This window comes from Syngnathus scovelli, chromosome 20, assembly GCF_024217435.2.
Source record: "Syngnathus scovelli strain Florida chromosome 20, RoL_Ssco_1.2, whole genome shotgun sequence".
In the NCBI taxonomy this organism is placed as follows: domain Eukaryota; kingdom Metazoa; phylum Chordata; class Actinopteri; order Syngnathiformes; family Syngnathidae; genus Syngnathus; species Syngnathus scovelli.
This window is the reverse complement of record NC_090866.1, coordinates 8505610-8531115: the sequence shown is the minus strand read 5'-3', so window position 1 is coordinate 8531115 and position 25506 is coordinate 8505610. Positions and strand designations below refer to the sequence as shown.

General features: G+C 40.3%; 3 protein-coding genes across 21 annotated transcripts; 2 read left to right on the top strand and 1 right to left on the bottom strand.

Moving 5' to 3' along the window:
- Nucleotides 1-1082: 1082 nt before the first annotated feature.
- On the top strand, nucleotides 1083-8780 carry LOC125990126 (kinesin-like protein KIF3C). 2 transcript variants are annotated; one of them, XR_007488822.2, is made up of 10 exons: nucleotides 1083-2932; nucleotides 4877-4978; nucleotides 5050-5172; nucleotides 5272-5390; nucleotides 5536-5652; nucleotides 5753-5861; nucleotides 5935-6074; nucleotides 6442-6633; nucleotides 8156-8186; nucleotides 8259-8780. XR_007488822.2 is itself a non-coding variant. In XM_049756887.2 (8 exons), the coding sequence occupies exons 1-8, from the start codon at nucleotides 1529-1531 to the stop codon at nucleotides 6527-6529; spliced, it is 2202 nt and encodes a 733-aa protein (XP_049612844.1). In that variant the 5' UTR covers nucleotides 1083-1528; the 3' UTR covers nucleotides 6530-8035. The 2 variants fall into 2 exon arrangements, 1 of the variants encoding a protein (XP_049612844.1); XM_049756887.2 differs by lacking the exons at nucleotides 8156-8186; nucleotides 8259-8780 and having other exon boundaries at nucleotides 6442-8035.
- Nucleotides 8627-11071, bottom strand: LOC125990132 (toll-like receptor 5). The gene is made up of 2 exons (XM_049756897.1): nucleotides 10954-11071; nucleotides 8627-10852 (listed from the first exon to the last, which is right to left on the bottom strand). Exons 1-2 carry the CDS (start codon nucleotides 10996-10998, stop codon nucleotides 8960-8962), a joined length of 1938 nt encoding a protein of 645 aa, XP_049612854.1. The 5' UTR covers nucleotides 10999-11071; the 3' UTR covers nucleotides 8627-8959.
- Nucleotides 9483-25423, top strand: dtnba (dystrobrevin, beta a). Of its 18 annotated transcripts, XM_068649145.1 has the most exons (25): nucleotides 9483-9532; nucleotides 10652-10750; nucleotides 11893-12146; nucleotides 14469-14606; nucleotides 14924-14975; nucleotides 16853-16944; nucleotides 17020-17100; nucleotides 17164-17377; nucleotides 17459-17544; nucleotides 17771-17925; nucleotides 18050-18149; nucleotides 18275-18441; nucleotides 18581-18705; nucleotides 19385-19456; nucleotides 19631-19711; nucleotides 20211-20298; nucleotides 20391-20470; nucleotides 20673-20786; nucleotides 21206-21302; nucleotides 21547-21567; nucleotides 21723-21870; nucleotides 22266-22355; nucleotides 22511-22561; nucleotides 23320-23353; nucleotides 23966-25423. In XM_068649145.1, the coding sequence occupies exons 6-24, from the start codon at nucleotides 16854-16856 to the stop codon at nucleotides 23325-23327; spliced, it is 1869 nt and encodes a 622-aa protein (XP_068505246.1). In that variant the 5' UTR covers nucleotides 9483-9532; nucleotides 10652-10750; nucleotides 11893-12146; nucleotides 14469-14606; nucleotides 14924-14975; nucleotide 16853; the 3' UTR covers nucleotides 23328-23353; nucleotides 23966-25423. The 18 variants fall into 18 exon arrangements, with proteins under 18 accessions (XP_068505246.1, XP_049612867.1, XP_049612865.1 ...); XM_049756910.2 differs by lacking the exon at nucleotides 14469-14606 and having other exon boundaries at nucleotides 19634-19711; nucleotides 20214-20298; XM_049756908.2 differs by lacking the exon at nucleotides 14469-14606 and having other exon boundaries at nucleotides 19634-19711; nucleotides 22514-22561.
- Nucleotides 25424-25506: the final 83 nt, after the last annotated feature.

Genomic DNA, 25506 nt, shown 5'->3' with positions numbered 1-25506 from the left:
ACATAGTATTTACGTTTATTCTATTTATCTTCATTCTGTACTCTAACTCCACAGTTGATCCTTGCACTCACTGATAAATCATGTCTGAACACAGAAATTGTCCATATCACAATACGTTCTTCACTTAGCTGCACAAGCCCTCAGGGATAATTACGCAGCGCTTGAATAACAGTGGTAAACAAAACATTCATAGTTTCTCAGATGGTAATTTTTAAGACCGGAAGGCAAATCTGTCGAGTACATTTGGTTGCATAAGTTTCTTTGCTTTTATATTATTCAAATATTATTTTATAATGTACACAGGAACATGGTGGGATTGCAGAGGGAAATGAATGTAGAAACAAACTTTTCAACACAGGATGTTTTTATTTGACGCTTAGTTCCATCACGATATTTATTTAATAATAAAATAAACATAATGAGTAACAGTAAATTATTTGTATCCTTTCTTGAAGTTAATGACGTAATACTATTTAGTTGTAAAACATTTATTAATAACGTTTATAGTAATGCTGTTTGTAACATTCTGCTTTATATCTGACACAATGCAAATTTCTTGGGATGTTTTCACCAAGTTTTTCCTAAAAGAAAATTTCCCAAACGTCACCTACACGTGTACCTGGAAAAAAAGTATTTTTGTCTCTTTTCAAAACATTAGTTAGGTGTAGGTCAGCGTGTGTTCTACTATTCTGTCAGTAGATGTCGTTGTTGGGCCGTATTTTAACCACACCGCGGTGGCATCATTAATTTTACGCGTCCTCATTCTACATTAATTTTGTGACAAATCAACGTATTTTTCTTTATAAAAGTCTCGAAATATACCAAAAAATAACACAGCAATATTCCAGTGTTTATATTGCTGTATTATTTTGTGGTAAGTATACTTACTATGACTGATAACACGTTTTGCAACTTTGTTATATATTGTTTAGGAGACAAATAAATACACGTATAATAAATAAATAAAATATCGAACAACCTGCTGCGTGATTAACTACATATCCCGTCGTGCTTCGCTCTACTCCGCAGTGATCTGGGGCGTGCAGCTCGAATGACTGTGCGCGTGCATGCGTTCGCGTAAGCTTGTGTGCGGGGGCGTGCGCGTATACGCGGGAGGAGGGATCTGTCTCTCGGAGACCCACACCCGAGCACCAGACGGAGCATCATTGAACGCACCGACTGAAGGATGTGGATCCCACTGGGCGTGTGAAAAGAAGATATGAGCGAAATACCCGTCTTTTTGTTTCTGACACATTGGGATTTTTTGGCTTTTAGTGTGGACACGGAGCGGCAATGGAGCGTCGAGCCAACGCGTGAGAGCTGATACCATTTATGCTAATTTTCGGGGGGGGATTGAGACGATAGGATGTCATGCTATGCTTATTTATTTTCGCTGAAGAAATGATCATGTCGTGCTGAATGTTGTGAAAAAGAAAACATATGGTGACACAAAGCTAGTAACCAGGAAGGTTTTGTTTGTATTTAAATTTATTGTCATTGTGTGACTTGAAACAACAAGACGCCAGCCATGTCAAAGAATAAGAGCAGTGAGTCGGTTAAGGTGGTTGTTCGATGTCGACCTCTGAACCGAAAAGAGGAATCCAACGGTCCTTCTGGGGGGATTGTTCAGATGGACCTGCGGCTAGGACAGGTGATCCTCAGGAATCCTCGAGCATCACACAGTGAACCCCAGAAAACGTTTACATTCGATGCTGTTTACGATGCCAATTCCAAACAACGAGATCTGTACGATGAGAGCGTCAGGCCTCTCATAGATTCTGTGCTAGCTGGGTTCAATGGGACCATATTTGCTTATGGACAGACCGGAACAGGGAAGACCTACACCATGCAGGGGATGTGGTTGGACCCAGAGAAACGAGGTGTGATACCCAACGCTTTTGACCATATCTTTACGCACATCTCACGCTCGCAGTCTGATAAGCAGTACCTGGTCCGGGCGTCTTACCTCGAGATCTATCGTGAGGAGATCCGTGATCTGCTGGATCCCAACCACGCCACCGCCCGGGGACTGGAGCTTAGAGAGAGTCCGGAAACTGGAGTCTATGTCCCGGACCTCACTTCTTGTGTCTGCAAGAGCATCAAGGAGATAGAAGAGGTGATGAATGTGGGAAACCAAGCCAGGGCTGTTGCGGCCACCGACATGAACGAGTATTCGTCCAGGTCCCACGCCTTATTTCTGATCACGGTGGAGTGTGGCCAACCTGGTCCGGATGGGAGAAAGCACATCCGGGTGGGGCGCCTCAACCTGGTGGATCTGGCCGGCAGTGAGCGGCAGGCCAAGACAGGCGTCCAGGGGGAACGCCTGAAGGAAGCGGCAAAAATCAACCTTTCTCTGTCCGCATTAGGGAACGTGATATCTGCGCTTGCAGATGGCCGCAGTGGCCACGTGCCGTACCGGGACTCAAAGCTGACCCGTCTTTTGCAAGACTCACTAGGCGGTAATGCCAAGACTGTCATGGTGGCCACTCTAGGCCCTGCTCAGCAACACTACGACGAAACTCTCACCACTCTTCGCTACGCAAACCGAGCCAAGAACATCCAGAACCGGCCCCGAGTCAATGAGGACCCCAAAGACGCCCTCCTCCGAGAATTTCAAAGTGAGATTGCTCGGCTCAGAGCTCAGCTCAACCACAGGAAGTGGAGAAGCAAGCAGAAGAAGGAGCGGCAGGACGATGAAGGCTCAGATCCAGATGAAGACACCGAGTGTGAAGAGGAGGAGGAGGTGGAGAAGAACGCCGAGGAGTATGTCAAGCGAGAAGAGCAGCGTTTGGAGAGGGAGAAGGAGGCCATCAGAGGAGATCGATCACTCCTGGCCGATGAGAAGCAGAGGCTTCTTGGCGAGAAGGAGAGGATGATGGGAGATCTTCGCAAAGAGCAGGAAGCCACTGAGCAACTCACTGCCAAGTACAAGGTGAGAATCTGGATCTCTGTATTGATCTTAAACATTGTGAAATAAATGTTTCTCTACATTTCTCTCATATGAGGTCATGTGGGAATGTCCTCTGGGGTGGAGTGTAATGAGAGCCTAATAATTCCGCCCTGAGTATTTCATTTCCTTCCCAGCACGTTGTCCTTCAGAGCAGTGCGTGCCTGATAGCGCCGACCCGTATCAAATCTTCTATGATTTCACTGCACAGTGCAAGTTCTCATGTTTGATGCTGACTGGATGGCTGTGCTGAGTGCTGTCAGCCACGGGAATCAGCAAAATTCTCCCTCGCCTTGAGGGAGAAGATGATTGAGGTCAAGTATTTCCTGGCCTTGCATCAGTGTCCCTCAAAATATTGTTTATCCCTGGATACCAAAACTTTTTGTTAGTCATGCTTGTTTTCTGTCAACGAATCACAAGTAATTTCGAGTTCAATAATCTGTTCTACATAAAACATCTCGCATACTAATGTTTAGCATCTTCTCAAACTGAAAATGGTCCTGACAGAGAGCCACATCGGCCAGGAAGCAGCTGAATCTATAAATAACCAATTATAGATAAGATCAAAATGCAATGCAATTAAGTCCCCTGCTCTTTGAACACAACAGGACAACAAAATATAAAGTAGGTCAGGAGCAACCTTGTGAGGCTGCGTTGAGTCATTCGGTGTTCCTGCAGATGGTCTACTCCTGAAATAATGACAATGTACGAAATACAATGACTGAATTCGCCATTTATACACAATGTGGACTTACAATATTAAATACTAAGGAGATAAATATCTCCGGTTTTGACAAACACTTACGGAAAATCCCAAGGCACTCATAAATGATTACTGACCTAAAGCCTGTATAGTACTCTCCTCTGTAACAATAAGCAGCCTATCAAGAGGAAGGAACATGCATGAGGGAGGAACATGAATCGACCCATTAATGGCACGCATTGAATGTGGTTGGACACAAAGGACACACATGCACACACACATCTTTTTATAGCTGTAACATGATACAACGGCACAGCACCCTTTCAATACATTCCAGAGAACCTCTTTGCAAAGTTTGGAGGGGGACCATAAAAGTCTGAAACCAACTAGTCCGGTCCCTTTGGTCCAGGAGGGGAAGTTGCTTTTTTTAAAATATTGTTTGTCCTCACAGAGATGGATGGAAACAAGCACACACACACAAGACAAAGGCAGCCCCCCTAAACAAAGAGGCTTTCTGTAAAAGCCTCACCATTTTCTCTCTGAAGGACTCCACTGTACCCATTACACAAGTGTTTGTGTGTTTTCTCGTGCAATTAAGTGGACAGCGGCACAGTTTGGTATGTGCAAGTTCACAGTTACAGTTTAAACACACACGGAATTGTTAAAGCAGAAAAAATGTGGGTTGTCTTTTGGATCCATTTTCTTTTTTTGCTAGTTTGCATTTGTGACCTGGCAACTGTGATGGCATTTTCAGTGGACAGTAAGTGACAAAATGGCCGCCATTGGATGGATTTTGGATGCTATGTGGATTTGATTTACAACGATACAGTGATGAAAAGTAACACGTAAGAGACTTTACAGCTCGCATATGAGTCATGAAGCAAGATTAATGAGGTTTTTATTGATGCGCCCAGACGATGTTTAATTTATCATGCTGGAGCACAGCTCAGCTTGTTCTAGCTTAGTGTGGCATCATGGGGATGCTCACAAGATCAGCCCAACAGTGCAACTATTTTTATACAGGCACTTTTAAAAATCATCTTTTCACAATATTTCCCCTTAAATGTAAAGTACATCTATCTATTTCTTTAAATCAGTAAAAAAAAAAAATAACTGAGATGTGCAGTGTCATTGCATTTTCAAGGAGGTAGCCATCGTTAAAAATGCATTTGATGCGTTTTCTGTTTAAATATTGATCTCATGCTTTTTTTTTTGGTCTATCCCAGGCAATGGAGAGCAAGCTGTTGGTCGGCGGAAAGAACATCATAGACCACACCAATGAGCAGCAGAAGATGCTGGAGATGAAAAGGCAGGAAATTGCCGAGCAGGTATGTGTCTTTGTGGAATGTACCCTAATGGCTGCAGATTGTTATTGTTGTTTTTCTCCAAATGCTTCCAGTTCCGCAATGAGAGAGAGATGCAGCAGCAGATGATGGTCCAGGATGACGAGACGCTGGAGCTGAGGGAGACTTTTACTTCTCTTCAGCAAGAGGTTGAAGCCAAAACCAAGAAACTCAAGAAGGTAGACAGTTCGAACGCTGGATCTTCAATGAACCTCCCATGCATGGGTTATTTTATCGGAGGAACTTGAATATTTTCCTTTCTGATTCTCTCCTTATAGTTGTACGCCAAGCTCCAGTGCATCAAAGCTGAGATCCAGGATGTAAATGACGAGCATGTGAGGAGCCGTCAGGAGCTGGAGCAAACACAAAATGAGCTCACTCGAGAGCTCAAGTTCAAGTAAGGAAATAGCGTCACTCGCTTTGATAATCCGAATTCCATGTGACATATATTTCAATAATAAGCGTGCCATTCTGACATATATCCTCTCGAGTCTTACGTGTTCAAACCCGATATTAACGTTGGCACATTCATTCTTGTGTAGGTATTTAATCATTGAGAACTTCATCCCTCCAGAGGAGAAGAATAAGATCATGAGCAGAATGACTTTTGACGCCGAAGAAGATCAGTGGAAATTCCAGCCTCTGGTTCCTGCCGAGAGGTCAGTGTTTTAAATAGACGGATCCACGCGGCATGCACATGTAATACGACCTATTCCTCATTGATTTCTGATTTCGGTCGCCACTTCCTCGCCTATATAGCAAACCCCTGCAGATGAAAAAAAGGCCAACATCTGCCGTTGGATACAAAAGACCAATCAGTCAGTATGCCAGGGTTGCCATAACGATGGGCACTAATAACAGATTCCGGGTAAGATTGTCATATTTTATGATCATTTTAGCGTGCAGTTAAGTTTATATTGACCGTGTGTGCATGTGTTTAGGCTGAGAACATTATGTTTCTGGAGCTGGACATGAACCCACCAAACACTGCCTCACTGGCTCGCTTAAGGGACCTGAACCAAAGCTTTCCTGTGGACAACTTTCCTACCAATGACAGCGGCGTTCACAAATCTAACTCCTGGTAAATCGAACAGTGATGTAAAATATGAAATATGTTTGTTAAAAATGATTTTATTATATTTTATAATACAGTATATTTAATTAATTGATTTTTAAACTGTATATAAAACAGATAACTAATATGCACTTAAATTCATTATATATATAAATATCATTTTTGTTACTCCTTATCTGGTGTCAATGGTTTAACATCATGCATCTAAATGAAATTATTCGCGATTAACCACCCCCATCACTGTTCCAGCAGTTTGTAATCTCATTGTTCATGTATAATCTTGTTAACCTGTGATTCCGATTTTCAGTCATTTCTTTTTTATTGTGACGTATTTGGGTTTTAAAGAACCATTCCTTTTTTTTTTTTTTTGCAGGTGTCAAAACCAGAAGTCTCTCACTTCTTCCTCTTCTAACGTTTCCCTTTCGGCTTGCACCACTGCCATGTCTGAATCGGCGCAGTGAAATACTGAAGCTTTAGCAGGGTGTGTTTTTATTGTTATTTATTTTGCTGCGGAATTTCGGTGCTGCGACATACAACAACACCTCTGGAGCAACACAAAAAAATGGTAAGTTACAAAGCTCATCAAAAGAAATTTAACCTTTGTTGCATGTGAGGGAGCAAAGACAGTTGGAAATGTCTGTGTGTGTGTGTTTGTGTCACCAAAGTGGCTTCTATCCTGTATATGAGTGTACATATTTAATGTATTTGTGTCTTTAAGGGTTCAAATGAAATGTCTTGAATATGCATTCCCACAAGGAAGTAATGTCCACATGTCATTTTTCTTCATTCACTGCAAAAGATATTCAGTGGGTCAATTAAAGATAGTCACTATGCGTAATTATGCCTTAACATCGAACGAAAGAAAAAATTATAGGTCGAGTCACACATTTCTACACACTAATGACCAATAATTTGATTTAACATATTTATTTCAGATCAAGACTTCATAAAAATTCAGGCAGAACTACTGGCAAAAGGTTGAAGGAAAATAATGTTATATAAATCCAGTACTGTACTATATTATTATTCGAAAATAGAATATTTATGTCTAAAAATAATGAACTCTTATAATTATCTGTATTTCAGCGAGTGCCCTTATAAGGGTTCCAACAAGCCTAACAAATACAGAGCAAACTAGATTTTGACCTATGCTAATACAATACTAGTTCCATTGGTTTTAACCATTTGCAGTGGACATCACAATCAGAGCAAGTAATTGACCCGCTTTTGTTTCGCAAGGCCTATTGAAGCTTCACCCAATTTCACATTCATGAAGGTTCCATGCAGTTTACCTTTAATGAGGGAGGAATGCAAATTAATATTGTTGATATGATAAATGATTGTGGTGCAAATGCAAACATTTGCTCCTTAATATTGCATTAGTGAATGAATTTTGATTTTAAATATCAGAGGGAGTCAAGCAAAACTATTAGTCAGGGTAGATTTTTTTCACGAGTGACACATTTCTGTCCATTTGTTCTATTTCATGCATCTGTAAGACGAAACCATTTAGTGTTGATGGTAAAGGCAGGGTGAATGTGATTTAGGACAAAAAAATATGTGAATAAATATGTCTTTGTACATTGTCTCTGTGTACAGTATAAACCTTGTAATACACGTGTCAATTAAATCCGTTCTATGTCGGCCTTGTCAAATATTATATGACGATGAGAGAGCTGTGTGGGGGAGGAAGGAAGTGACATACCGATGGGGAAAAAAAAGAGGCTGGGGGAGGGATGGAAGCAGCGAGCCAAAGACAATCAGGAAGTGAGGGACGACTGTTGGAGGAGGTGGAAAACGGAGACGGTCTCCATGGTAACCTGTCAATTGAGTAATGGCTAGTGGAGTAGGGGGCGTGGTCTAATATGTATCTATAATGGATGTAAAATAGCAAAAGCCAGTAATGCTGAGCTCATCTGTCTGGGTAAAAAAAAAAAAACATGAATAAAAACACTGACACAAACGTTCATGTATTTTGCTATTTCATCAAGTGTGTTTACGGTTTCAGTGTCTTTTTTTTTAACCCACATAAAATGTATGATTGGTAAATCTGTGCCATTTACATGTAATCCTTCATTCCGCTACAGAGTCTCTAATACCAGGTCAAGCTGACTACTGGTGAGCGAGCATTCTCCCGTGAAAATTATTCAGTCACTTTTATCATTATCTAATGAGTTTTTTGATTAATAGGACAACAAGGTTTATGAGTATATCAACGCGAGGAGCTGTTTTCAAGGCCTCTGCATGGTAAGATGATAGGCCTCAATGCTAATCTGCTATTATAACTCATTTTATCTTGGTAATGAAATTGATTAAAACCAACCAGAATCTTAGGTGTATTAAATACTATTTTATTATGTTGTATCATGTTTTCTTGTGGTAATTAGAGTGAATGTGAGTTGGTGATTAGCTTGACGCTAACCCTATGCTAGAACGTACTGTACTTTATGTAAAGTTTATTGCTAGCTGCTAATTGTGAATTAGCTAAGCTAAAATGCTATTATTGATATTAGTTTGGTTATATAAAAGCATTAAAATGTACACAGCTCACTAAAAGCTCATGACCATTTTACAGCTTTATTAAAACAGCAGGAGTGACTCTGAGAACAGTATGCCAGTGTTATTCTGGAATGAGTGGTATAGTTGTGACAATAATTCAAACAAACTCAAACAATATTGTTGCTCTAAATAAAACTAATTGTTTACATTTTCTACTTGCACAATTATTCTTGAACTCAATTAAAACAAAATAATGCCTCGTGTGTTACAGCAGGACCTCAACCGGTTGAGATAAAGTTGGTAGGTGATTGTTAGATCTTTGCTGCCCTCTAGTGTACAACTTGAATAAATGCCTGCATTCCCTCTAAAGCTATATTACAGTTTAAACCTTGTTAAATGCTTCCAGTGCCAAGAAGATGAGTGGAGTAATCCAAGAGAGAAACTTTATAGAAAGCTATAGGAAATTCACATCTCAAGTCCTTAACGGGACTCAAAAAGGTCACGTTTGTTTCTCTTGTCCACTTCAAGAAGTTTGTCAGATTTGAATCACAGTGAAACCGGTTCATATTTAAATTGAGGATGCTAAGAGTTCGGAAGAGGGCCGGGTTGGGGGACACTATGAAGTTGTTAGCGAGGTTAAGCAATTTGAGGGTCTTAGGAAATGCATCAGGCTGGAGATAGGTTAAAGTGTTGGATGAGAGGTCCATTCCCAGAAGAGAGGGGAGATCTTTGAAGATGCCATTCGGAAGGGAGCGCAAATTGTTCGAGCTCAATCTCAGCTCGACCAAATGGTTAAGACCTTGGAACAGATCGAGACATTTGCCTCGAGACCAAATTGACTGCAAGTTGCTGCTGTGAAGATCTAACTCTTTAACAGCGCTATGCTTCTTTTCAGAAGCTTGACTATTCATTGTGCACCACTTGATGGGATTCCCTCCAAAGACAAGATGCTGGAGTTTCTTCAGGTTAGTCAAAAAGATGTACACACTCTGCAGGTTTTCTACTTTGTTGTTCTGAACGTTCAAATATGTGACATTAGGGGCAAAAGTTGTTATTGTGTCCACTGCTGCAAAAGTCAATTTATTGTCGTTCAAATTAAGATAACTTAAACTCGGCAGAGTGCTGGGGAAGCCGAACTCCCTGAGGGAGTTTCCAGTCAGATTTAATACCTCCAGGCTCAAAAGTCCACTAAATGATTGGTAGCCAAATATACCAATATGATTGTAAGAGAGGTCCAACACCTTCAGGTTCCTCAGAGGAGCAAAACTGTGAGCACGGATATCCCCGAGCAAATTATGAGACAGGTTGAGCTTTTTTAAATGTTCCTGGCCTTCAAAAGCATTTTTGTGTATTTGATTGACTTGGTTTTGTGAGAGATCAATAACTTCAGTTTGTGCTAATGGATTGAATACTCCCTGTTGTAATGCAAATATCCTGTTTTTAGACATATCCAACATCTTGATTGAGCTGTTCCTGAGGCCCTCAAAAGTGCTTCTGTCCATATCTAAAAGATTGCTGAAGGAAAAGCCTTTACCTATATGTCCTGATAGCTTGAGAAAAAAAATCTTAGTACCTTCGATAGCTTTGAAAAATAGTCTTAACTTGTCTATGCTGAAACCATTATGGGATAAGTCAAGTGTTCCAAAAGATATTCCTCTGAAAGGGTTCCCACAAGTATGTGCATCAAAGTTGTCATTGAACATAGCCTGAAGGTTGTTGGAGTCTAAATTCAAGGATTTAAATTGTTTTCCCCGGAAGGCAGCCAGATCAGGCTCACATATTTTGTTGATACGATTCAATTTTAGATTCAAATGATTCAGATGAGTCATATTGGAAAAAAACATTGAAGGCTGGATTCTCTTGATCCGGTTACCAAATAGGTCAAGAGTTTCCAATGAAAAAAGCGGTTTCAGATAATTTTCCTTCAGGATGGATTCATCAAGTGAGCAGTAATCCAGGTAAAGACTCTGCAAACCCGACAATCCCAAAAAGGCCTCCGGCTCAAGTTGAAGCTTCGCATTAAAGCCCAGCACCAATTTCCTGAGGTGTCTTTGTCTGATGAATGCGTTGTTTTGGATCACTAGTGCTGAATACTGATGACCCAAGTCCAGCACTTGCAGCATCTCAAGGCCAGACAACGAAGTGGAGTTAATCTCATGGATGTGGTTCATCTCTAAATACAGGTGAGTGATGTTGGGAGGAAGGGGAGGAATCCAGTGGAGGTTCTTGAAGGCACAGTTGGCTACCGAGCCCGTTATGGAGCAGGACGAGATGCAGCCTGGCATCTGTAAATTTCAAGTGGAATAGGTCAAGCAATGAAAATGGTGAATTCAAGTTTCTGCTTAAAGTCTTCAGGAGCAATCAGCTCTTAAAAAAGTTTTCCTACCTTTTTGAAGACAAAGATGACCACCAAAAATGCAAATATCTTCATGATGTTTTTCTGCTTAAAGTGAGCTCCTGTCTAAGTAGCTGCTCATCAGCAAAGTTAAGATCAGAGTCTGTTTGCTGTGTTTTTATCTCGCTCGATGATTGATGGACATTGGATTTACCCACAAACGTAAACATGACGCAGAGTCCAGGTTTGCAACAGGAGGGAAAGATCAGTTCCTGCTTGTTTTGTAAAATACTTTGTGACGTCCTCTGTTGCAATTGTAAATTGGTTTCCAAATATGATTTCTGCACAGCCAGCGTAGGTTTAGTTTCCACTCAGTGACGTCAATGTGAAATCTCTGTGCCCTTACATTAATTGGTGACCAGGGTGTAGTTTGCCTTTTGCCAAAATTAATTTAAAATAGGCCTCGATTGAGATATTAAAGTAAAAATATTTTGATTCCCCATTTCCATTGTTTGCCCTGCTTGACCTAACCCACTGGAAATGTACAGGTATAATTTAATTTATACCGGTACAACTCAGTATAATGCAGTTCCAGCTGTAGGGAAAAAAAAAAAAAAAATCAGTGCTTATGGACTTTGATTGGAAGAAAATCAACAAAAAATTGAGAAATGTCAAAAAAAAACCTCCACTTCGTACCCTATAAGAATACTTACTGGACGATCTAAGTATTTTAATCTTCCTAAATCATTGCAAAGTGACTTTCTGGGATGTGTTTGTGTCACACATTGCTGGTAAATGTCACAACGATTAGACAATGGAAGTCAAAAGAACACTTTAAATCTCAATAAACATTTGACTTCCTGTGTAATCTGTTTTCAAACTGATCTGAGTTTGAAATTGGTGTGAATTGGTTCGAAAGGGAATCATAATAATGGGAGGGAACATGGCGTAAAGAGGAGTGACTTTCTTTCAAAAAATGCTTCTGTACAGTCAGTCAGCGGTCACCGGTACAGGCGGGCTGGCATGCAGGCAGCCGCCACGGAGGCTGCACAAACATGGCTCGCTACCACGGAAATATAAACCTGGACGCCATCGACATGTCTTAAATATAATTTGAGGCAAGAAGAAACGACGAGGGGGCAAGCGAAAGCTGAGGAACGCAAGAAAAGCAGCCGAGAAGTTGACTCAACCAGAGCCTCACGTTTGTGTGTAGATGACGTAAACCCCGCTGCTATTACCTGTCGGTGAGCATAATCTCTCATTTTAATTCTTTATTTGATATTTTACCCGTTTAAATATCACATAATTCAACACCTGACTGTTTTATTTGGAACGATTTCTGTTTGTGGGGGGGTGAGCAACTTTTCGTCAACATGGCCGCCCACGTCACCGCTACAAATGTAACCAGATTACAGTAATTTTAAATATTTTTTAATTTGAAGCTTGCTCAGATTGTATCTTCAAGTTTTGCATAGCGGCGTCACTCCCTTCTTTTTTTGTGTGATGATTACTTGAGAGTCGTGCAAACTTTTTTTTTTAAATCAGGACTTCGCTATAGTTAGTTTCCTATTTTACCTTACTGGTTTCGCCTATCAAATGACGTACTTGTACAGCAGTTATTATCGGATTAAAAAAACATTGGTGTCCATTTCCTAAAATCCGGATGATCCTCAGCTTCTGTATGCCAAGTATAATATTTTTAAATGAGTGGAAGTGTGTGTTTAGTCAATTGGGGAGCCAAGGAAAACCCATTCATGCCTTCCTTCGCATCAGTAAAGATATTTTAATGCTGTTTATCATGAATTAGTCAAATCAAGTTTATTTATATTGCCCAGGAAACGCACATTCAGTTCCGATTTCTTGGTGTTCCCTTTCTGTCTTGTTGTCACTCTCAAGTCTCAACATCTGATGTTTTGACTTTCCTTCCTTCCGGTTTATGTACCACCACTGCTTAAAGTTCCATTTTAGTGTACAATAGAACCAAATTTTCTGTCATGTTCTTGTCATACCACTTATTTAAACCCCTCCTTCTTTTGGAATAAGAGTTACTAAAAAAGCAAAAATGTCAAATTATTTATTAGAGTTGTAAAAAGCTAACTTAATAGATGTTCCACTATGTTTCATTCAGATGTTTTTGTCTCTAGTGTTGTGGCAACAGTGCCAATGTTTTTGTGTAATTAGCTCCAGACACCTTGCAGAAGAGTTTATTGCTGTTATGACTTATGAAAGCACAAATTTAAAATGATTAACAATATGACACACACATCAAAAAACAGTTGATGTCTATTAAATGGCAAACTCTTGTCATGATACAAAATGGAGGCCTTTGTAAAAATGTAGTTTAGCTTTGACTGTGCAGTGCTATTTGAACATTGAGACGTATCAGATTTACTCCAAATCACTAGTTTGAATTACATATTTGAGTTTCAGGGTCTGTGACGTACACAATGTGGTTAAATTTTCCTTCTTGCTCATACAAAAGTGGCTTTTCAGAGTACCAACTTGTCATTTAATAAGAAGCTTCGATGAGAGCCCTCCAGCACATTTTGGGGAAATTCACATTTTTCCATGAGAGTCAGAAACAATACTTAAATTACCAGTTGATTCCATTCCATTTATTATTCACCAAATTGGCGCACAACATTCTCATTGCTAATCCTCGAAATAAATAATTCCACTAATCCCACTTTAAATCCTCCAAATTGGGTATTTGACACAACACAACTTTCAAATGTCCATCAAGAGCACCTCAAAGTGTGAATGGACATCCTGGTTTCTCAATTTGCTGAAACCTTGACATGTCTGGAAGGATTTGTGGCTTAAGTCAGTAGAAAAGAAATACTGTAGCTCGCACGGGTATTTCGGTAACGTCTGTCCAGAGTTATTCTCACTGCATGCGCATCATGCATAACCCATGCACACACAGTTTGAGACCTGTCAGGGTCGGCATGAGAATATAGAGCAGCTGCAAATGGTTCTGTGCTATGTGATGCCTGCGTGGGCCTGTGTGCTGTCCAAAGGGTGGTAAACACCCTCTTACCCCCTTTTTAGTATGCCTTCGCCTGCCTGATGCCTCTTTCTTGCTTTTCGAATCTTCCAACTTCTTCCGTGGGATTCATCTTCAAACTATTTTGGGGCTGTTTATGCTGACTGCAAAAAGGTGTGTATGTGAGTGTTTTTGTCAGGCGTTGTGTTATGGTGGCACGGGTGTACTGGTTGGGTGGTCTGTCTTGATTCGACACAATTTCAGATACTCCCTTTTCAAAAATGATATTCCAGGGTCAAGCTTTTCTCATGATCAAATATGTAAGCAAAAATGTGTGATATTTTACCCGACGTAGTCTACCTTTTGGATTGTCAGCTGTCCACGTGCTAATTTAGAATAAGTGGCTAACAAGACATGCTAACATTTCGCTTCGACAACCGCGTGAAGCTGGAATTATTCTAAGTAACGGCGTAACCTTCTTGGGCTTGTACAATATGTGTCAAAAGGACTTCGACACGTTTCGTTATGCCCATTCACATTTTTGGATTTACTATCTCTCTGCCTTTTATTGTTATTTCAGATTATAAAAAATGAGCCGGGGTTGATTTAGTTCCCAGTCTACATTCTTGAGGTTTCCATTCACTCAAAAAGTCATCGGTGCAGCTGTCAGAATTATCCAGCGTATAAATATACGGCAAGGGCAGACTACATAACATCGGTAATGCCCGACTGTATATTGAGAAAATGTTTCACTTCTTTGTCGCCCGAGTCTTGCTGACGACTGCAATTGAGTTTGTTGCAGCTTCAGCATGGGGACAAATTGTTGCGCACTTAAAAATAACAAGGTCACAAAGCTTGTGCTGTAAAATGAAACAGTAGGTTATCATCCCGCTGCTATGCTATTAAGTTTTTTTTTTTTAATTCAGCACTTGGCAGGTACTTTAATAGCAATAGACTGTACTGCTATGTGTGTGCCTGTCTGATCGCTAAAATACTTTTTAAAATGCCATTTTCTTCTGTCTCTCTCTTTCTTAGACATTTTTGAGGTTCCCCTTGCCAAGTGTGACCCCCCCCGTGACACAGAGAGGTATGACCATATGCACTCGTGTCACATAAGATATTTCCTTCAAGTGGTAGAGTTGAGTCTCGCCCATTGAGTTTCCACAGCAGGATATTTTTTTTTATGATAAAATGGTGTGACTACTTTAACAACGTCATCCACACGACAGCATTTGACAATCCCAAAAGTTACGTGCGATACTGAATGAAGCCAGACGTGCTTGGGAGAACTGTGGTTTGGATTAGTACTCACCAAACATCAGTTGTATTTGTTTATTCAGAGCTCGGTAAATGTCAAGTATCATAAAACACCGTGGTGCAAAAAAAAAAAAAAAAAAAAAGTGCATTAAGGCTCACACAAACTCAGAAGAGCTTCACACATGCTGTCAACTTTAAATGTCAAAGGTTCCTTTCCATTTACGCTCTACTCTCTATAGGCATCGGTCCCATTGCCTTTTCGAGGTTCCTCTCAGGATACATTCACAGCTCTAAACCTATTTGTGTTCACTGCTCGTAAACCAAGAATACATTTTACGCGGTGGAGAAAGTTTTACTGTTATGTGAAAATAAAGCCGTTACATTTCCATTTTGTCAAAATCTATTTTTGAGTGGTACGGCAATAAAAAAATTGGTTCCCAAATTAAAGGATAAATCAAGTTTTTGTTTAATTTGTCCAAATTCTTTCCATTTCACTTTTCAACAATAAATATTTAATTAATTGGATTTAGACCGAGATAAACTCTTCTGAATGAATAGACAGAGTTTCCACAGTCACACCCTAAAGACATTGCCAAAAGTCTTCCATAAGAGTGAGTGGGAACGATATTACAGCTGCAATAGGCGGATGGAGATATTTCCTTACGTTTTTACTTCCTGTAAGTGTATTTTGTTTCATATAAAATGTTGTGGATCTGTGGCCATTTTCCTCCCAGTAGCGACAACACTATTCCTGTCCTGACCTAGTTGGGAGTAATAGCGGCAAGGACAATTATGTCAAAAGAAGGTTTCAAGCGTCCACATTTCAAATGAGAAGCAGACTTTGCACCACGAAGATCCGAAATGTTGGTGTCACAGATACATTTGTGTAGTTGATAATAGCAGTGTGAGTGTGGAAGAAGTGGCCAGCTCGAGAGAGTCATCATCTCTTAGAGATGGTTCCTGACAGCTGCTGCACTCAATGCTATGAGTTTTTTTATATACTGTAATTATTTTATTACTTACTGTATAATTTTATGATGAGCCAGGAAAAAAAGATTCCATAAAAAATGAGAATGAGATTTTTTGGGGGGTTACGAATGCCCAAAATATTTGTTTATTCTGCAAAATTAAATATTTACGTCAATTATTCCACCACTGTACACTAAAGAGGATCCCTTGGACAAGTTACACGTGTATTTGACTAACTAGGATTAAGAAGGATGTGTGTTTGTGGGTTGACTGAAAGGAGGAATCCTTTTTTTTTTGTCTGGCATGAGGCCTCCTAGGAAATGTTCAAATCCTCTCTGGAATGTGTATAGGGGGTGGTGGGTGAATGGGGGGTGGCCTAGCCTGTCACTATATTTATTCAAGGAATGCCAATATTTGGGTGTATTTCAGGTTTATGGGAGAGTGTGTCCATTTTGTTTGCATTTTCTTTTTCCCTCCATACAGATTTTCTGTAAATGCAATTTTATGTCTTGAAGTAAATGTTTGAATGTTTTAGGGAATTAGGCTTGAATGAATTTTGTATACAAATCACAATTTATAACAACCATGGACAAACGCTTTGTGAGGTGAATTATTCATCAGGATATTTTCCCATACTAAGTGTAAACTATTTATATATATTTCTGACTGTTAAGCAAAAATTTAACAACTCAAAATGACTGCTAATCGTATCTCTGGTCATTTTTTTTTTTGACGCAGGATGGTGATGGAGGAGAGGGGCCGGACAGAGAGAAGGAGGGGAGATCCACCGGCCACGGAAGCAGCCAGAAGGCAGATCCTGGTGGAGCTTGGTGAGTGCATTGTTTGCTTTTTTTTACCAAAGTGACTGGCATGAGCTTTCTTAAAATGCCTTTTCTGTGTTACAGCGGATCAGGACTTTGACGCCATTTGTCTCTCGACATATCGAACAGCCTGCAAGCTGAGATTCATACAGAAGAGATGTAACCGTAAGTCTGAAACTAAAAAGGACATTCCGTAAGTATTGGTGAAACTCTCTTTTGCTTTCGCAGTGCATCTCATCGACATATACAACGTGATCGAAGCAGTGCGTGACGCTGGGCTGAATGCAGTGGAATTGAATGCTGGCATATCTGTAACCAGGCTGGAGAACCTGGTGTCATCACTTTTCAACCAGCTCAGCAAGCGCCTGCCTACCACACACCCAATTAAGCCACGAGAGAGTACTGTCCTGTTTGTTGATTTCATACTAGCCGCCATTGAGAGGTAAATGAGAAAAACAAAGTAACCCCACATTTTATATAAAAACGACAAATACTTTATCAGACGCTACATATCTCGTTTCAGCGAACCAGAGAGCCGACTGACAGTGTTCTCAATAAAGGCAATTCTGGCTGTGCTATGTGGAGGGAACTTGGTAGACAAACTCCGCTGTAAGTAACAGCAGATACTGTCCTGACTAGAGATGGGTGTTTTAAAATCATTTTATGTGCAATAAATAAAAAAAATATATATTTTCAGTACAGTAGCCAGTTGTAAAAGCTTTACTGCAATTTCCTGCCTCATAATGAAAATTCATTGCACACTTTATACTTAAGCGCCACCTTGTGGAGAATGTATGTTACTGCTGCTGTCAACTTAATCTATCTGTATGTGCAGATGTGTTTTCTCAGGTCTCAGACTCCAGCGGTGTGATGGTCCTGTCCAAATTTGACAATTTTCTGTTGGAAGCCCTCAAGTTGCCATCAGCTGTGCACGAAGGGCCGTCCTTTGGCTACACAAACAACATGGTCCGCTCCTGCTTCCCACAACAGGTCTAAAAACCGTTTCATAGTGTTACAGATAATTAATTGGTTTCTCATTGCAGATTAAACTGTTTGATTCGTTTATGTGAGATGCTTGTCTTTCTGAAGAGTCTGTTTTTAATTGTTGTTGTAGAAGAGGGTGATGCTCAACACGTTCCTGGACATTGTATCCGACCCGCCTCCTTGTCTTGTGTGGCTGCCCCTCATGCATCGCCTTGCCAACGTGGAAAATGGTAGCTACCAATATACTGGCCATGGGTTCATTTTGTTTTGTGATTTACACACGAACATTCATACATTAAAAGTGATTGTTTCCGTCAGAATGTTTAACTTTATTTCATTTCTCTTTCACTTTTAGTCTATCATCCCGTTTCGTGTTCGTACTGTCGTAGCAACGGTATGACCGGCTTCCGCTATCGCTGCCTCCGTTGCCGAGGGTACCAACTCTGCCAAAACTGCTTCTGGCGTGGCAATGTCAACGGCTCTCATAGCAACCAGCATCAGATGAAAGAGCACTCGTCCTGGGTGAGTCATGACAGTTTAAAATGGAGAAGAAGAAAAATAATCATATAAGAACTAAGGGCAAAATATCCACATATATTAACTGACTCAGGAACACCTTCAGGTTTTGATCACATACTGTATTTGGTTTGTCTTAATGCAGAAGTCGCCTGCGACCAAGCTGGGCCGAGCCCTGGGCAAAACTCTGGGTTGTGTATCGTCCAGGGAACCCTCCCACCCAGTTTACCCAGAAGAACCTGAGAGGACCCTAAATCTCGCAAATATAGTGTAAGTTAGTATAAGTTCCACATTAAAAATATTTTTAGGCTACTAGGCGTGTGAATGCATTTCCTCGATTTACCGTGGGTCTTTTATTTTAAACAGACACGATAATAATCTCTCAGAATGTTCTGATGCCAGTGTAGTCCAACTTCCACTTTGGTTTTCATTGACAGTTGTAAATTATTCCTCAGGAGTAGACTTTTACCAACTTGTTATTTGTTATTACCCGTTACATATTCACAGAACATGCAGGTAGCTTTAGGGAAAGAACAAATCCAGCCAGTCCTTTTTTGGCGGCTCCGCCCCCTCTGGCCGCATTCACAGTCTTTGACTTTTCAAACATCAGCAGATGGGTTCATTGCATGCCTCCCAGCATTGATCTTTTAATCGGGCCAGCACAGAGGCGCTGGACTTAGCTGTGAGTATGCACATAGTGAAGTAGCATTAGGTCATTTTAGTCCTCAATTTTTTGTCTTTTTCACCCTTTCACTTATCGCTTTGTCTTTCTTTTTGTACCTCTTGTGATCTTTACTCCGTCTGTGTTTGCTCTGGCCCGAGTGATTCGCCATTGCATGACTACACCGAAGCGTGTGAATGTGTGTCAGAATGCAAGTGGCTAAGTCGATGCTATCAACTTCAGCCTACGTTGATTTAAATCGTCATTGTGTTTGCTATCTATGTGCAGCCCTGCTCAACCTATCAGGAATCCAAGTCCGGCCATGCTGCTGTCTTCATCAGCACCAGAGTCCTCCAAGAGGTAACGTTAGTTCAAATACCAGTGTAGCATTTGGTGCACGATTTTAGATGTCTTATATTCCTTAACATGAGAATTACAGTCATGCTGGAATATAAAAAGTTCTACCAAAGTAGCCATCTGAGTGTCCCAAGACTTTTGCCCATGTCTTACTTTGCTGTGTATAACTTGTGTTAGCAGTTTGGCAGCAGCTCATCGCATGAACGAGGAGCACGCTTTGATCGCCGCTTATGTGAATCGCCTCCAAAGCAGCCCACGGTGAGAGGCTGCAGGGATACAGTAGGGCAGGACTTGAGCGAGTCACTTGGCTGAGTCACTCATTGGAATCCAAATATATTATTTTAGGGCATCATTTTTTTGTTAAGTAAAGGCAAACAGCAAGAAAACATAGTTAGTAAGGAAAAAAGACAAGAAGTCAGTTTGTTTTCAGTGCTGTTGAGCACTGCGACAAAAATGAGCCGTTCAGGGAATCGTTGGTGCGTCATGTGTTCGTTTGAAACATCTGCTACTTTAAATAGCAGTTGATTTTTTTTTTTTTCTACAGGATTTCACCCTGCAGTAACTTTTGTGCAAAAAAAAAAAATGACATGACAGTACATTGGTTAACCAGCCAAAGCAAAATTAATATGCACTAACAGAACTTGTTTAATTTTTAACACGTTTGCCTTGGGTGCTTTGTTGTTTAATTATTGACTAAAAAAAGGTTGCATGTTGGAAAGCGATGTTAAATTTAGAGTAAACATAATCTCTCTATTAGCAGCGTACCCAGCCCCGGCAGGCAAGATGATGAACACAAACTTATCGCCCGCTACACTTCTCGATTGGCAGAGACTGAAAGCTCAGGGGTGAGCTCTCATAAGTTTGAATCATGTGTGAATGCACACAACACTGGCGATCGATGTCGGTTCATCTTGTGTGTGTGTGTGTGTGTGTTTAGGTGATACCCACTCGAAGCATCAACTTTGATGTGAACAAACAGAAGAGGGAGCTCATCGCTCAGCTGGAATCCAAAAACAGGTAGGGAAGTGTAAAATCTCTGAGGTATTTATTTTTTACTCATATTGGATTCATCAGCCCACATTTTCATTGGGCAATATATTCCATTTCCTTTTCCATCATCACTTAGCCATGATGTAATAAAAAATAAAAATAAAAAGTCTAGTTTTCTCCCCCTGCTTGGTCGGTCATGTTCAGTGTACTTGTCTGTTTCATTACACAGAGAGATTTTGGCAGAGATCAAGCGTCTCCGCTCCGAACATGATGCCGTGTGCCAGCCCAGTCCCGAAAAGGGCAGCACCAACCCGACTCTCTTGGCCGAGCTTCGCCTGCTCAGGTGAACACGCACAACATTGTGAGCTACAGTGTTTGACCGAGCCAGAAATGTGTAGTGAGGCTCCGCAGAACAGAGCGGGAGGCTTCGTGGCAGATGGCAATGACAGATGGATGTTTGGAAAAGCCGGGTGCAAAAAAAAAAAAAACATGTTTTTGCTTTTCAATAATAACAACAACAAACCGAACAGGTGGGATTTGCTGTGTGAAACTATTTTTTTTTTCAACTCCATGTACGCACATTTGCCCAATATAGTAAGTTGAGTAAGAGCTTCATCCAAATATAACTGATTATTATTGCGATCTCTGAATGGAACCGAACAGAAAATATCAGCGATATCTTCACACAAAATTATTCTGCCGTTTCAATCTTTCATGAATAAAACTTAATCAATCTGCAAATTGTAATTTGTCGCATTGCAGACAGAGGAAAGATGAGCTGGAGCAGAGGATGTCATCTCTGCAAGAGAGCCGGAGAGAACTGATGGTCCAGCTGGAGGGACTGATGAAGCTACTCAAGGTTACACACACACACTCATTTGAACTATGACCTTTTATTAAGCGTGGCATTTCATCGCTTGTACTCGCGCGCACACACACGAATCCCCTTATTTCCCCCACATCTTTCTCCTAAGCTCCATGCTATTAATTATAATCTCATTTTACTTCCTCTGGTTTCTCTTTAAGAGCCTTTCCTTTTCTGTCACTGCTCATGTCTTCTCTTTTCACCCTTTTTTTCTCCTGCCCATGCTCTGATCCTGCAGGATGAGGAACAGCGACAGGCAGTAAGTTTAACGCCACTTTTGATGGACTAAATCATTTGGGTTATTTAAAATGATTAAATACATGACAGGTTGCGAAAATTACAACAGTTCCATGTTTCTTTTCAAATGTTATCTCATATTTTTCATAAAGTATATTGATTAATTTTTTCTTGTAGGCGCAGGCTGCAGGTTCCTCACAATCTTTTCCTTCCCGGCCGAGCCCTTCACCTGCCCGCTCAGTTGGTACCGCGTCTCCACAAATGTATTCAACCCAAGACTCCCTTGCTGGTGTGGGTGGAGATGTACAAGAGGCTTTTGCCCAAGGTAGCATTGTGAAAATGATTTAATGCAGATTCAAATGCAGTTCACGTTTTGGCCTACAGGGGAGGGAATTGAGTGCACTTGAAGCACTTTAATTTGTATCCAACCCTCCAGACTGCTTCCCTGGCCCGGTTAGGTTCTGTTGCATCCATCTAGTAGTTCTAGCACAAACATTAAACGACACAAACTTTCTCTAAACTGCCCTACGTCCATATTTTACAATAAAAAAGCCTTGACAAAAGGTGAAAAATATATATCAGACGTTTTAGGCAAATTAGAATATAGTGAAAATGCTGCCTTAGTTACACGCACACAATTTAATTATATATATATTAAAACGCTAAAGGTGGTCCGTTTCAAGTCATATATTTTATTATTTTGTTGTTGAATGTCTTCAGGCCCCAGGAGAAATTTAAGGAATGACCTTCTTGTAGCAGCTGACTCCATTACCAACACTGTGTCCTCACTGGTCAAAGAGCTTCATTCTGGTACACACACACACACACGTCTGATTGTTGTTTTGTGCTGCACAACCATTTAGTTTTCAGTTTGACTGTAATAATAATGTTTTCTATGAGTGACTAAAAGAAATGTTTCTGCTGCAATCCATATACACGCCTAAATGGAACATTTTTTTTCCAAGCAGATGAAGGTCGAGAGGAAGAGGAGAGATTGCTAAATGGAAAAGACAGAGGTAATGCTGGAGGAAAATGTTGATTCTTTTTTTGCTCACACCTTTACACCAAAAATGATTTCAAAACAAGATAGTGTTGGAATTCAAACAAATTCAAACTAAATTAAACACAACTTTCAAGGCATTTTTAGCAGATTATCTAAATAGGAGACAAAGGCTGTTTGTGGCTTACAGTAGACTTCAGTCCTCATTGGAATGCTGCAGCACAATGTGATTCAAGACTACGCTCTAAATTTGACTTATTTAGAAGAAATTAGCTATTTAATTTATCTCCATGCACTAGTTATATTCCCGCCCTTTTCCCCCGGATGCATGTCTGATCCACACAACTCAACTTTACAATCTTTTCCTTATGACTTTGCCTCGTACTTCATTAGTGTGCCGTCTCATTAGTCGGCCCTTCTTTATGTGCCGGGCGCCAACAAAGATGGAGCGTGCAGACCATTTCCTGGTGTACCCCCGGGTTTGGTGTAGTGTGAACACTCATTACCGTAATAACACTTTAAAATTCTGTATACTGGCAAAATGTCCAGCTCTATGTATTCCACATAGTTTGATGTTAATGAAGTAACCTTCATCTTGTCCACAAGTCTTTTCTCATGAAAGAATCCAGCTGTGACCATGCATCTGCATCTAGTTTTAGAACCCTGAGGCCCATGTGGTTCTTATGAAGCCATGTGTGGTAGCAACATATTTTATCATGACACTGCTTTGTTGTTTTTTGGGTGTATTCTCATGAAGCATTCTTCTTCCTCCAGCAGGTTAAATTTTCATCACGAACAAATACAAACAGTAAGTATGAGCCTCTATTTTAAGCTCCAAATTAAATGTAACAAATAATGTTAGTGTTTAAAACACTTGGAGGAAACTCTGTCTTTCACAAGTGTGCAGGAGATATAAATGGTGGTCTGGTTGTCACATCAGACGACACATCTACTCATTTTTCTGACTTTCCCTTATGATGTGCACAAACTCACGGCTGAGGACGAGGCACTCTAAAGTGTCCATGCTAGCCCAAAGCCTGTCAAGTCAGACTTAATTATGATAGTAATGATAACAAAATTAATAATAAACGTAATCAGTAATGATAATAAGCCGAATTGCGTGACCAGGCACTATTTTAGCCATGCCCAAAAAGAAAAATTGAAATGGTGTAAATACTGTGTACAGTACTACTACTACATATCAAATAGTTTTGCCTTTTCAGATTTCCACCAATTATCTTAACATATTTAATATAGTTAGTTATAGTTTATAGGGTCTTTAACTTCTTTTAAGCTACACTGTATTTTCCCAGGAAATTTCAATCTCGAGAACATCAGGGGCATTTACTTAAATGTAGATATACCACAATAAAACTAAACATTGTTTACAGTAAATTGGATATATTGCCACTCTCCTCAGGCAGTGTGGTGTTTCATCCCAGCCAAAGAAGAAGCTAAAATGGAGACAAGGAACTTCCCTATTAGCCAGTGGTGATTGGAACACATGGCAATAATATAAACACATATTGCTGGACAGGATCCAAAACTGCAGTCCATTTACTGATGTATAGCTCTGAATTAGTGTTTGTCTTGTCACTGTGATTGTATTTTTTGTGTTGACATAATCGAGCATAGCTAAATAAGGAACCTGAAGCCTACTGATTTTTACCCAAGCATGCGCGTGTGTGTGTGCGCTTAAATGTTTTTATTTTGTTGTTGTTTTTTTAGAAGGGTCAAGTAAGTGAGAGAGGGTTGTGTGAAGAGGAGGCAGATGCGTTAGTAAGTTTTAATTCAATAAGGGATGTGAAAGAAGAAAGAACAATCAAAGAAGGCCGACTGGTAAAAAAGATGAGATGAAATGATGTTTTAGCACTGTGTGCTTTTGTATTTATTTATTTTTTTGCTTTGCTATTCTTTTGTTGCGTGAGTTCATATGTATATTCGAGTGGTCGCGTCCTGCTGAGACAGATCTGGAACGGGATGTTCGCCGCTGCCAAGTTTAGGCGATGTGAATAACTCCACGGGTGCTCGTATTCTAGCGGCTCGGCTGACTGTCCAGGTACTGAATTGAGAAACGACGTGTGTTTGAGAAAGAGGTTGAATATATATTCAAGTTTTTTTATGCAAAAGCAAAGTGAAAGGAGAACCCAATAACCACTGCCTTAAAGACAGATGAAGTGTAAATGTGCGTTTTTAGAAAAAACACATCTCTGTCATTTTCCCCACTGTAAGGATCAAATCCTATTGAAACTTTATTTACATTGATTCAATTGAAATCTTACAATTCAGCTTTCTCTCTGCCTATGGACAGAATGATTCTTTTTCCATTCAGCAGTCCAAAATGGCTCCTCACACTTTGCTACTTGACTGCCCTTTTTCATTTCAAGCTGGCTGAACAAAACTGGATTTGTGGGAATGATTCAGTTCACTGTGGATTTTAAGATACCAAAACAATATCGGAGCACAACGCCTGGCTGCGTGTGCAAATACTCAACCAAAGAATCAACCTTGTGTCCATTCAGTAATTTAAAGCTGCAGTCATGTAAGTCTCCAATACCGATTGATTGATTATTTTCAGCTATTAGATTGTATCCTCTTCACAGAGGCCATTTTGTCTGATAGTCCTGTTCCACGGCCCAGATTTGTGACTCACTGGAATTGCTCGAACATCTTAAATAGAACAAGGCCATGGTTATTAATGTTATCATTCACACGCATGTCCTCCGCTATGAGATTCTCAAATGGCCTCTGTGAAGACCGCCTCGCAACACTGACAGGGTGGATGCATCCTTACTTGAAACTGTAAATGCCATCAGCGCTGAACATGTGTGCGCGATGTGTTTGATCCGCAATAAATTCTGTTTATCGTCAAACTGGATACAGTGTGTCCTGTATTTTATTAGCAAATTAAAAAAAGCGTTTAACTGGAAAAAAATCACAATTCTGCTTCACTTTCAAGAA

Excerpts from the sequence above, each read along its gene's own strand:
- dtnba (XM_049756902.2), top strand. The coding sequence starts at position 16,854 with ATGGTGATGGAGGAGAGGGGCCGGACAGAGAGAAGGAGGGGAGATCCA. Across the intron at positions 17,101-17,163 it reads CATACAGAAGAGATGTAACC|TGCATCTCATCGACATATAC; the intron begins GTAAGTCTGAAA and ends TTGCTTTCGCAG. Across the intron at positions 18,706-19,384 it reads CTAAATCTCGCAAATATAGT|CCCTGCTCAACCTATCAGGA; the intron begins GTAAGTTAGTAT and ends ATCTATGTGCAG.
- LOC125990126 (XM_049756887.2), top strand. The coding sequence starts at position 1,529 with ATGTCAAAGAATAAGAGCAGTGAGTCGGTTAAGGTGGTTGTTCGATGT. Across the intron at positions 2,933-4,876 it reads AACTCACTGCCAAGTACAAG|GCAATGGAGAGCAAGCTGTT; the intron begins GTGAGAATCTGG and ends GGTCTATCCCAG. Across the intron at positions 6,075-6,441 it reads GTTCACAAATCTAACTCCTG|GTGTCAAAACCAGAAGTCTC; the intron begins GTAAATCGAACA and ends TTTTTTTTGCAG.
- LOC125990132 (XM_049756897.1), bottom strand. The coding sequence starts at position 10,998 with ATGAAGATATTTGCATTTTTGGTGGTCATCTTTGTCTTCAAAAAG. Across the intron at positions 10,853-10,953 it reads TCATCTTTGTCTTCAAAAAG|ATGCCAGGCTGCATCTCGTC; the intron begins GTAGGAAAACTT and ends TGAAATTTACAG.